This window comes from Pelobates fuscus, chromosome 8, assembly GCF_036172605.1.
Source record: "Pelobates fuscus isolate aPelFus1 chromosome 8, aPelFus1.pri, whole genome shotgun sequence".
NCBI classification, from domain to species: Eukaryota; Metazoa; Chordata; class Amphibia; order Anura; family Pelobatidae; genus Pelobates; species Pelobates fuscus.
Genome location: NC_086324.1, coordinates 178,376,279 through 178,388,737, shown reverse-complemented (window position 1 = coordinate 178,388,737; position 12,459 = coordinate 178,376,279). Strand labels below are relative to the sequence as shown.

The window sequence follows — 12,459 nt, the reverse complement described above, 5'->3', positions numbered from 1 at the left end:
GCAAATACCTTGTTAGCCTGGTGGCAGTCGGCTAGCTGAGTTCCAAGGCGGGTGGCGAGGGAGCACTGATTTGCAAGCTCTCCCTGCTCAGCACCCCCGCGCACTGCTGAGTGATGCCGGGAGCTGGAATATGATGCAGAATCACAAGTCAGCACTCCCTAGCTGCCCGTCTGGACCTCAAATGGCCGCCCGGCCGCCTGCCTTCCACAACAGCCTTGCCAGCAGCCCCACTCGACCCCAGGTAAAACCATCCACCCAGCTCTCCCAAAGGTAGGGTGGCTGGGTGGATATAAATTAAAAAATAATCTTTTAATGTTTGGGGTGGGGGGGGAAAGGAATGTGTGTTTGTTTGTGTCTGGCTGGCTGTCATTGTGTATGTGTGTGTATGTCTGTCAGTGTGTGTCTGTGAGTGAGTGTGTGTCTGTGAGTAAGAGTGTGTGTATGTCGGTCAGTGTGTGTTGGGCCTTTGTGTCTGAGTGACTGTGAGTGTGTGTGTCAGTGAATGTGTGTTTGTGTCTGAGTGATTGTGTGTGTCTGTGAGGTCGCCTGCGTCTGAGTGATTATGTGTGTGCGCCTGTGAGTGTGTGTATGTCTGTCAGTGTGTGTCTGTGAGGGAGCCTGTATGTCTTTCAGTGAATGTGTATGTGTGTGTTTGTGTGTCTGAGTGATTGTGTATGCCTGTCAGTGTGTGTGCCAGTGAATGTGTGTTTGTCAATGTGTGTGTGTTTGTGAGTGAGTCAGTGATTGTGTATGTCTGTCAGTTTGTGTCAAATCAGTGTGTGTATGTCTATGTATCTGAGAGTGTGTCTGTCAGTTAAAGTGTGTGTATTAGTCTTTAACAGGAAGAGGTGTGGCATTGACAGGAAAGGGTGGGGCAAATGTAAATTAGGGGGTGCATGAGTTCCGTCATGCCTAGGGCAGCACAGATCCAAAATACACCACTGAGTATTACATGACATTACCCGTGAGGACTCCTCTGCTCATGTAGGCCCTAACAAGTCTGCCCTGGTCATTGTACCTAGCATGATGGGAGTTATAGGCCACACTGTGCCAGGAAGGGGAGTTCCCAACAAGACTAAATATAGCCTCAAGCCAAGACATGTGACTTCCATGAATGTCAGGGCAGGATGCACGAGCAGACAGCACCTTCTACAAAACGGGGATCATACTCTGGCTGGCTTACCATAATGTTTGGATAGAAATTAAACGTAATGGGTGTGCAGTTCGCCTTTCATTGTTTTATCAGTTATGTTTATCCAATGAACCCGTTAACTGGGCTTCAAGATAACCCCACGCCCCCCCCCCCCCCCCCAAAGAAACAGTATGTTACATAGTTACGTAGGCTGAAAAGAGACTTGCGTCTATCAAGTTCAGCCTTCCTCATGTAGGTTTTTTGCTGTTGCTCAAAAGTAGGCACAAAAAAAAAACTATGTGAAGTGCTTCCAATTTTGCAACAAACTAGGAAGAAAACTCCTTCTTGACCCCAGAATTGGGTTAATAGTGTATCTAAACACCACTTGCAAAGACTGCAGATCTCCTTTTTGCATCCTTAGAAAGCCCTCCCCTTCTGACCCCGCCCAGACTTTCTGTGGCTGTCCAATCACAGACTCCCCAATGCAGCTCAATGAGAAGTCTTTGTAAGGCAGGTGCTCTGGGCAATTGCTGCCTCTTGAGTTTATCTCCACTGAGCTAAACAAACCAGGAATTAAAAGGGCTGGTTATCTGATTGGCAGCCAGGGTGGTGCAACAAGATTAATTTCTATAGAAATCTGTACTAGTTTAGGTGTGTGGAGGGTCCCTTTAACCCCTTTAGTACAGATCATAAACATGGATGGCTGGTAAATGTTGATTATCTAACCCTCACGGGAACAAATGCTATATTTATAGCTCTCCGAAGAAAGGGACAGTCTCAGATGCGCAATATATAGAATCCAAACCCTGAATATTCCTGAAATGGCAAGGTTTTCTATTTCTAATACAGATTTATTGTCTGAATCCACCGCTTCAAGTATTAGGAAAGATAAGCCCACCGGGAGCTGCTTGTGTTAGTGCTTAATTAAATAGCACTGTCTTTCAAATTCTTATAATGATGTAGAAGACGTAAGATGAAGAGCTGGATGGAAACTTAATGTGTCTTATAATCAGCTCCTCACCCTCAAAAACCCTACACCCCTTCTTTGTTAGGCCTCGTTATTTATACAGTAAAGGCCAAGGGTGGACATCTCACATTGGCACCCTGACTGGATCCATATTTTTCACAGTTCTTACTCAGATATTGTGAGCTCCTATATATATATATATGTCTATTTTATGAACAGGGTAGAAAGTTTTCCAGACACATTGACGCAAGATACTACAAGAACTCTGATTGACAGCGCCCTGTATGCTTGGAGCAGGGAGACACAGCTCAGATTTACTGAGACAGGTGGGGAGGCCGATCTGCGTGTGGCTTTCTTGGGAGGCTCCCATGGAGATGGATATCCATTTGATGGCCCAGGAGGAACCCTAGGACATGCTTTTTTTCCAGGAGTGGGGCCCAGTTCTGGAGATGCCCACATGGATGCTGATGAGCATTGGACGTACAATGGTGAGACTGGTAGAACTCAGTATGATAGTGGGGGTCTCGGGATGTTCTGTAATATAGTCCTGTCTGGGGGTCTCGGGATGTTCTGTAATATAGTCCTGTCTGGGGGTCTTACTATATTCTGTAATATAGTCCTGTCTGGGGGTTTCACTGTATTCTGTAATATAGTCCTGTCTGGGGGTCTCAGGATGTTCTGTAATATAGTGCTGTCTGGGGGTCTCAGGATGTTCTGTAATATAGTCCTGTCTGGGGGTCTCGGGATGTTCTGTAATATAGTTCTGTCTGGGAGTCACTGGATGTTCTGTAATATAGTACTGTCTGGGGGTCTCGGGATGTTCTGTCTGGGGGGTCTCAGGATGTTCTGTAATATAGTTCTGTCTGGAGGTCTCAGTGTGTTCTGTAATATAGTCCTGTCTGGGGGTCTCGGGATGTTCTGTAATATAGTCCTGTCTGGGGGTCTTACTATATTCTGTAATATAGTCCTGTCTGGGGGTTTCACTGTATTCTGTAATATAGTCCTGTCTGGGGGTCTCAGGATGTTCTGTAATATAGTGCTGTCTGGGGGTCTCAGGATGTTCTGTAATATAGTCCTGTCTGGGGGTCTCGGGATGTTCTGTAATATAGTTCTGTCTGGGGGTCACTGGATGTTCTGTAATATAGTACTGTCTGGGGGTCTCGGGATGTTCTGTCTGGGGGTCTCAGGATGTTCTGTAATATAGTCCTGTCTGGGGGTCTCGGGATGTTCTGTCTGGAGGTCTCAGTGTGTTCTGTAATATAGTCATGTCTGGGGGTCACGGGATGTTCTGTAATATAGTCCTGTCTGGGGGTCTCAGTACGTTAGGTCTATCCAGCAGCTCATTCTGTATGTTTAACGTGTCTGGCAGGATGCTCTGTATGTTTAACGTGTCTGGCAGGATGCTCTGTATTTGTGAGAGACAGTGTACACTCTAGTGTACAGTGCACTCTAGTGAGAGACAGTGTACACTCTAATCTTATTCCCAAATATGTGCCAATCTCTGCAGCAGGTGACAAGGGCACAGATCTCTTTGCTGTTGCGGTTCATGAGTTTGGACATTCGTTGGGGCTGTCTCATTCTTCTGCTCAGGAGTCCATAATGAAACCATATTATCAGGGTACAGTGGGCGACCACCGCCGTTATAGACTCCCACAAGACGATGTTGAGGCAATCCAGATTCTGTATGGTAAGAACATGAGTATTTACTACTAACATGGTGCATGATGGTGTAGTGGTTTCAATGTCTCTTTTTACCTCTCAGGTAAGAAAGATTCCTATCCAGGGGCTCCATCTCTGCCAAGGCCAACTCAACACACAATTCCCTCACAAGGTCCAACCTACAGGTAAGTACCCTGGATCCCCAGACCCTGCTGATTATGGAGACTCTAAAACTTCCTCCGCTCATTACAGAACTGAAAGCAGGAGATAACTTGCATCTGCATTGCACTATAGAGACTAATCCACTAACTTGTTAGCAGAATTCTGGCCATAGTTCTCATATAGGCAGGGAGTTCAGACCTCTAACACCCCACCGTAACAAGTGCAGATTTCATGCAACCTTGATATACAATGATGTGGCAAACAGAACCTCGCCACGGGCTCCTGTAGGAGCCTGCTTGCCAGCCTTCTACCCCAGGACTGTGGCCCCTGCAAGATAGCTTATGGTGTCCGGTGCGGTGCTTATAGTACTTGGTGATACTAGGAAGCAACGATTGGCGGATGTACCTAGTCGGGTGCCAGGCGGTCTGCCTTAGTGAGAGGAGAAGCATCCTGGAGACACCGGAATCCTTTGGAGTTACAAATAGAGGGCAACGCTAACATTCGTGCAGCGCCCCTGGTAGCGGAGGAGCTCAGCGGAATGGAGCGAGTTGGTCTCCAGTCAGCGTTCACACTCCCGGACGAGAGGGACCCCGAATCGAAGGATGTAGTCTGGAGGGGACGCTGGGAGACCTCACTTGGAGTGTTGTACGCAGGACTGGAGACCATATCTCCAGAAGGATATTGACACTTTAGAGAGAGTTCAGAGAAGGGCTACTAAACTGGTTCATGGATTGCAGGATAAAACTTACCAGGAAAGGTTAAAGGATCTTAACATGTATAGCTTGGAGGAAAGACGAGACAGGGGGGATATGATAGAAACATTTAAATACATAAAGGGAATCAACACAGTAAAGGAGGAGACTATATTTAAAAGAAGAAAAACTACCACAACAAGAGGACATAGTCTTAAATTAGAGGGACAAAGGTTTAAAAATAATATCAGGAAGTATTACTTTACTGAGAGGGTAGTGGATGCATGGAATAGCCTTCTAGCTGAAGTGGTAGAGGTTAACACAGTAAAGGAGTTTAAGCATGCGTGGGATAGGCATAAGGCTATCCTAACTATAAGATAAGGCCAGGGACTAATGAAAGTATTTAGAAAATTGGGCAGACTAGATGGGCCAAATGGTTCTTATCTGCCGTCACATTCTATGTTTCTATATGATAAATATTACAAGTATGGGTGACAGTAACAGTGACTCCTAGTGGATTTTATATATATTACAAGTGGCAGGGGGGGGGGGAGTGAGAGTAACAGTGACTCCTAGAGGATATTATATATATTACAAGTAGGGGGGGTGGGGGGAAGTAACAGTGACTCCTAGTGGATATTATATATATTACAAGTAAGGGTGGCAGTAATGGTGATTCCTAGTGGATATTATACATATTACAAGTATGGGTAGCAGTAACAGTTACCCCTAGTGGATATTATGGTGAAAGTAACCTCGCCACTGGTTTTTGGAGGGGCCTGTTTGCCAGCCTCCTACCCTGTGACTATGGCCCCTGTGTTAAACCCTCATTAAAACCTCGCAACAGGTGCTTGGAGGGGCCTGCTGGCCAGCCTCTTGCCAAAAGACTACGGGCCAAGTCAACGACTGTAAAGACCCATATGTAACGGATCACCTGGCACCCCGACTTGGTACCTCCGTTAATGGATGCTCCTAGTGCTTCCTGAGGACTCCAAGCACTCTGGCAGACACCATAATCACCGAATCCGAGAAACCTTTAAATTCTCCCAAGCGTATGAATGCTGTAGACCATTGAATAGGAACCATACGAATAGGCTTGTACTCCTAGCAGTCAACTGGAACAGCATACAATAAATCCTTCCCCCAATAATGAGACGACACATCACTTTGAGGGTAAAACAGGAACTCTGGACTGGCTCATCCAGCCTGGCTTTTATTTCCAACTCACACATACAGGCCACACCCAGGGGGAGGCATAAAATAACCAATCACATACATGGTTCAGCCCACACATCCCCCTCCCCTCAGATAACATTAAACCCAATTATCCGGTACACTTTTCCAGCCAAGTTCTGGATGTACCCCAAAAACAGGGGGTACACCTTTAAATCCAGCATCGCTGGATAGCCCTTATTCAGGGGGGGAAACATATCCAAAATTCAAGTCATTCGGATGAACAGTTCGGCAGATATGGGTTTCCAAAGATTTGACCGACCGCATGGGTAAAGTATCCGAAAACAGTTCCATGCATTTTGGCCCTGCGGTCGGTCACAAACAAGGGAATGAAAACAGACGAATTGCCTGTGTTATAGAGCCTAGAGAGGGTTTGAATGAATTCCCTTGTTTGTGGGGTTCTTTCTACCGAACGACGGGTCATTCGGTAGTTTCTATACGAATTCCTGGAAGTATGGAGGTCTCAGCGGTGTTTGCCTAGTCAAGTGTCCGATTTTAGTTCCAGACACTCGACGGCAAAACACCGCTGTTCGGTAGTTTAAGATGGCCGCCGCCACGTGGTTGTTTCCTGAATGGCGGCCACCCAGAGGACAAAGAACACATTACACTGATTGCCAATTACCCGTTTGCAACATTGTTGCAAACTGTAATTGGAGGCACATTTATTCCTGGGTGGTCTGGTTGTTCGGTAGTTTCACTCAATATAATGAATGGAGTGATTCTACCGAACAATCAGATGAATGCTGCATACATATCACCCAGGTTAAACTTAACACATGAATACATATACAATATTACAGGCAACACACTAGAACATGCTTCACAGTCTTAAAGGGACAGTAGTCCCAAAAGTCCCAATGTGTCCATAGATGCTGTTAAAAGGGCCAGTAGCAGCAATATACAGTACAATATGCCCAAATATAAATCTTTAACTGTACCAATTTTCCAGGGGCCATAGTCAGCAGGTAAGAGGCAGGCAGCCAGGCCCCTCCAATGCCCAGTGGCGAGGTAGGTTCCGCCACATTTCTCCCCTTTCCCATTTAGACTATCCAGACTCCAGACCTCCAGTCGGTCTGGGGCTCTGATAGTCGGCTGGCCTTTCTCACAGGGGGTAGTTGTCCAGATGGCCCCCTGCCACTTGTGTCCAGTTGTAGGTCCAAGGCTTGGGGAAAAAGTACCCAGAGTGTCCTCTCCTCTGGTTGGGGAAAAACGACTGTCTCCCCTTCCGATATTTTGTCTGGCTGTTGGGGACCAGGACCGACTGTCCCTATCCCCAGTGGTGTAGGTGCAGAGACTACGGTCCCATCTGCATGGTTGTGGGGCTTACTGTCTCCCCTTGGTGAGCTGTGCTGCCGCTGGGGAGAGGGAATGACAAACTCCTCTCCCTGAACCGTAGACTGCCGCAGGGGAGCAAGGACGGCTCCTTCAGCTCCCTGTAACTTGGGCACAGAGACCACGGTCCCATCTGTGCTGGTGAGGGGCTTACTGTCTCCCCTTGGTGAGCTGTGCTGCCGCTGGGGAGAGGAAACAACAAACCCCTCTCTCCCTGAACCGTAGACTGCCGCTGGGGAGCAAGAACATCTCCTTCAGCTCCCTGTAGCTTGGGCACAGAGACCACGGTCCCATCTGTGCTGGTGTGGGGCTTACTGTCTCCCCTTGGTGTGTTAGGCTGCCGCTGGGGAGCAAGGATGGCACCTTCAGCCCCCTGTAATACACACTGCCGCTGGGGATCTGGGCCAACTGCCCAGCCTCCCTGTAGGGCCGGCAGAGAGACCACGGTCCCATCTCCACCTGCCATCTGTGGGTCTTCCCAGGACCAGTCGATAAGGTCCCCCATTTCTGGGGCTGGTTGGGCAGTAGGAGGTACTAAATGCAGGTCTCCTACTGGCGGGCTTAGTTGTTGGGGAGGGGGAACAAAACTCACCGCTCCCAATGGTGTACAGTCCAGAAGCCCCATCAGGTTAGAGACAGGCGGTGTCACTGGATCATATAAGTCCGCATAATTCTGTTCGATCTCCCACTGCTCTGGTGGTACTTGTGGGGTATATGGTAACTGACTGGCGCTGAACAGGTGTTGGTAATCCTGCTCCAGCTCCCATTCCTGGACAGCCAGTTCAGTCAAGTCTGGCCTTAGGTCCTCGGCCATAGGGAGATCCAGCACGGCTTCTCTGTAGTCAAATATGTCCCAAAGCCGTGACTCTGCCGCACTCCCAAATTCTGGTTCTGCAAATGTCCCCCATAATAAGCCAGGGCCATTATAATCCTCGCTCTCGGGTTTGCCAAATTTGGCCATTCCAGGCACCCGCTGAACCGCGTACCAACGTAGCGCTTGGTATGCGTCCTCGAGACCCAGTTCTCTCCATGCCAGTGAATCAAGTTGCATCACCCATTCCTCCTGAGCCTGTTCTCCCAGCATAGGTATCCGTAGGGCCACTCTACCTTGTAACCGCTGCTCCTTGCTGGGAAGACGCTCCCCTCGCCAACGCTGGACACCCTCTAGGGTTTCTTCCCACATCTCTTGTCGTGCGCTCTCACTGCAGTCCAACCTGGTTGCCTCTACTATTGGCTTTACCAGTGGTGCTAAGAGGTTCTGTAACCTCCGGTTAAACTCCTCTTCCACCTGGAGCACTGTCCAGGGACTCGCTGGTTCTATGCCACTCCATAATAATTCCTGTGTCTCCAGGGTGTTGTTCCTCTCACACCAGGACGCCATCCCACCGCTTGCCACCAATGTAACGGATCACCTGGCACCCCGACTTGGTACCTCCGTTAATGGATGCTCCTAGTGCTTCCTGAGGACTCCAAGCACTCTGGCAGACACCATAATCACCGAATCCGAGAAACCTTTAAATTCTCCCAAGCGTATGAATGCTGTAGACCATTGAATAGGAACCATACGAATAGGCTTGTACTCCTAGCAGTCAACTGGAACAGCATACAATAAATCCTTCCCCCAATAATGAGACGACACATCACTTTGAGGGTAAAACAGGAACTCTGGACTGGCTCATCCAGCCTGGCTTTTATTACAATAATCCACATACAGGCCACACCCAGGGGGAGGCATAAAATAACCAATCACATACATGGTTCAGCCCACACATCCCCTCCCCTCAGATAACATTAAACCCAATTATCCGGTACACTTTTCCAGCCAAGTTCTGGATGTACCCCAAAAACAGGGGGTACACCTTTAAATCCAGCATCGCTGGATAGCCCTTATTCAGGGGGGAAACATATCCAAAATTCAAGTCATTCGGATGAACAGTTCGGCAGATATGGGTTTCCAAAGATTTGACCGACCGCATGGGTAAAGTATCCGAAAACAGTTCCATGCATTTTGGGCCTGCGGTCGGTCACAAACAAGGGAATGAAAACAGACGAATTGCCTGTGTTATAGAGCCTAGAGAGGGTTTGAATGAATTCCCTTGTTTGTGGGGTTCTTTCTACCGAACGACGGGTCATTCGGTAGTTTCTATACGAATTCCTGGAAGTATGGAGGTCTCAGCGGTGTTTGCCTAGTCAAGTGTCCGATTTTAGTTCCAGACACTCGACGGCAAAACACCGCTGTTCGGTAGTTTAAGATGGCCGCCGCCATACATATACAATATTACAGGCAGCACACTAGAACATGCTTCACAGTCTTAAAGGGACAGTAGTCCCAAAAGTCCCAATGTGTCCATAGATGCTGTTAAAAGGGCCAGTAGCAGCAATATACAGTACAATATGCCCAAATATAAATCTTTAACTGTACCAATTTTCCAGGGGCCATAGTCAGCAGGTAAGAGGCAGGCAGCCAGGCCCCTCCAATGCCCAGTGGCGAGGTAGGTTCCGCCACACCATATTCCCCCTGTTAAGCACTTTCCATAGAACCGAACGCTAGCTCCCTGGCGGCCGTTCACATTGGACAAAAACGGCAAATAGACTGCAGGAGTACTTAGCCGCGAATGCCCTGGAACTATTGTGTGTTTGGAGATAATTGAGTCAAGCACTATATCAAACTAAATTATCTCCTAAGTATAGGGGAAGGCTTATTGTATTGTATATTGGAGTGTCATTCATTGTAACCCTGTTATTGGTTTATAATTTTGTATTGCAGTCCCCAACATGGTCCATGTGGGCATACCCCTTGCACGGGGATTGTCACATAAGGCCAAGGGTGGCTCCCATTAAACAGATTTGTTTAGCCCTTCATGAAGTCTTGGCTCATGTTTGGGGGATTGGAGAACTACATTCATGCTGGGGATTGCTATATCACAATACTCCCCTGAGTATAATCACTAGCTCTTATAAGAGCTGTTCCTGCTAAGCTCTCTGGCCTAGGAGAGGTCTACCCACTGGAAGCTGGATCCTGGATGGACGGAGGAGAGTGACACCCAAAGCTGCGGTGGTTTGTGGGAGTCTACAGTGCGGATGATGTCTGGTGGAGTGCTTGGATCCTCAGTGAGCACTAGAAGCATCGATTGATGGAGGTGGGTGGCAGGAATACTGATTCCTAGTGGATATGATATATATTACAAGTATGAGTGGCAGTAATACTGATTCCTAGTGGATTTTATATAGGCATAAGGCCATCCTAACTATAAGATAAGGCCAGGGACTAATGAAAGTATTTAGAAAATTGGGCAGACTAGATGGGCCGAATGGTTCTTATCTGCCGTCACATTCTATGTTGCCCTGGAAGGGATCCAGTTTCAGCAGGGAGAGACACTCCCCGGTATAGCAAAGCGCTTACAGAACCAAGTGACCCAACAGATGTCGCTCCTGGGAGAACAACCTGTGGCAGAGCAGGTCAGGTACCTGGAAGCCCTAGTGGAGAGGAAACTGTATTTGTACCGGGCACTGTGGTAGTACGTAGTGCAGCAAGATACCTGGCTGGCAGAGGGGGAAGGCTACAGTGGTCCTGGCCTATTATGGAAGGCCTTTGAGGAGGACGTTGACTTGGGCGGTCCTGCCCAGTCGCAGCACTGGGCGATTTATTCTTACCGGAATGCTGTGTTGCAGTATCCCACAGTCCTGGCGCTGGGACCAGACCTTGCCTGCCTGCTTGACATGGAGTGGGTACTGGAAAAAAGACTACAGAGAGCTGCTAGACGCAGCCACGGGACAGTGACACAGAGCAGGAAAATTGGGTGTCTGACCTAAACTTGCCAACCTACAGTGTGGGAGAAAGCTTTGCCAGCTATATCCCTGCTCTTTGGATTGCTAGATCACTAGCTCTTTTAATGGCTATACTCTCTTGGAGGAGAGGTCTTCGCACTGGGAGCTGGATCCAGGTGTCGATCCAGGGTGGGAAGGGATGGCGAGACCCCAGCCAAGATGCGGTGGCTAATGGGACTACGGTGCTTATAGTACTCTGTGATACTAAGAAGCAGCAATTGTCTGAGGTACCCAATTGGGGTGCCAGGCAGTCTGCCACAAATACACACTTCCAACCACAAAGCCAGATTAGGCATCTCTCTACAAATATCCTTAATCTGATTTAATTAAACCCAAATCAAAATAACCCACCACCTGTTTTTCAGGCCTCGCCATCCTTTCCTAAATCGCTGTTCTACCAACTTCGATGCCATTGCCAATATTAGAGGAGAGGTGTTCTTCTTCAAAAGTAAGAGATAGTGGATTATGAACTACAATTTGTTTATAAAACCTGTTAAAACTATTCACTGAGCTCTGCTTGTTTTCTCCTCAGATAAATATTTCTGGCGAGTACAGGCTTCCGGACAGTTAATCTCCCTCTCGCCCGCACACATCAGTCGTTTTTGGCTGGGGTTGCCACACGACCTTGACAGACTGGATGCAGTGTATGAACGAGCCAACGACAGCAGAATTGTGTTCATTGCAGGTTAGTTGATTACTAGAGGTAGGTATGTAGAAGATGTATTTCCTGTTGTCTTTAATCACCTGTAATCCCAACCTAGGAAGCTCATACTGGGTGTTCCAAGACACCAAAGCCCTTCCTGGGTATCCACGCCCAATCTCAGATTTTGGACTGGGTGCAGATGGAATCGATGGGGTTTTCGTCTGGACTCATAACCGCAAAACATACTTCTTCCGGGGACACAAATTCTGGAGATTTGATGATGATAAAAGACACCCAGACCCTGGTTATCCACTTGACATAAGACTGTGGCAGGGACTATCCTCAGAAGTGGATGATGTCATCAGTGGAGAAAATGGTGAGATTTTAGATTTGGGTTTTAGAATACTTGCCTGTATGGACATATATTTGGTGCCATAATCTGCAAAATCCCATATGGTGCAGGTTCAAGGTGTTAATGGTTTTAATGGATGCAGCCATTATATGTCCACACATTTTTATAACGCTGCATTAATAAAAATAATGGTCACTTTCCAGTCTTCTAGGCAAGAAAGGTAAGATATTAAAACACCTACTCTAACAGAAATTGAGGGTATTTTGTTTAAAATAGTGAAAGGTAAAGCACACCTTTTAATCCAAGATTTTGTATTTTTCGGGTAAATGAGTAAATAAGATTGACAGCTGTCATATGAAACTGCTGTTTCTGTTATATGTGCTAATCATGTAAGTAACGAGCAAGTAACATTTTGGGGCAAAAGCAGGCAATGGAATTTTTCTAAAAGGAAAGATTTAC

The 12,459-nt window shown here is 47.5% G+C and overlaps 1 protein-coding gene across 2 annotated transcripts in view; it reads left to right on the top strand.

Annotated features, from left to right (window-relative positions):
* MMP25 (matrix metallopeptidase 25) overlaps positions 1-12,459 on the top strand; it is a 35,865-nt gene that overhangs the window by 20,873 nt on the left and 2,533 nt on the right. Inside the window, exons 5-10 of one of the 2 annotated variants that reach the window (XM_063430913.1) lie at positions 2,319-2,587; positions 3,607-3,786; positions 3,862-3,943; positions 11,371-11,453; positions 11,538-11,690; positions 11,767-12,024. In XM_063430913.1, coding sequence (XP_063286983.1) covers positions 2,319-2,587; positions 3,607-3,786; positions 3,862-3,943; positions 11,371-11,453; positions 11,538-11,690; positions 11,767-12,024 — 1,025 coding nt within the window. The remainder of the gene's footprint in view (positions 1-2,318; positions 2,588-3,606; positions 3,787-3,861; positions 3,944-11,370; positions 11,454-11,537; positions 11,691-11,766; positions 12,025-12,459) is intronic. The other variant, XM_063430914.1, reaches the window with a different exon arrangement.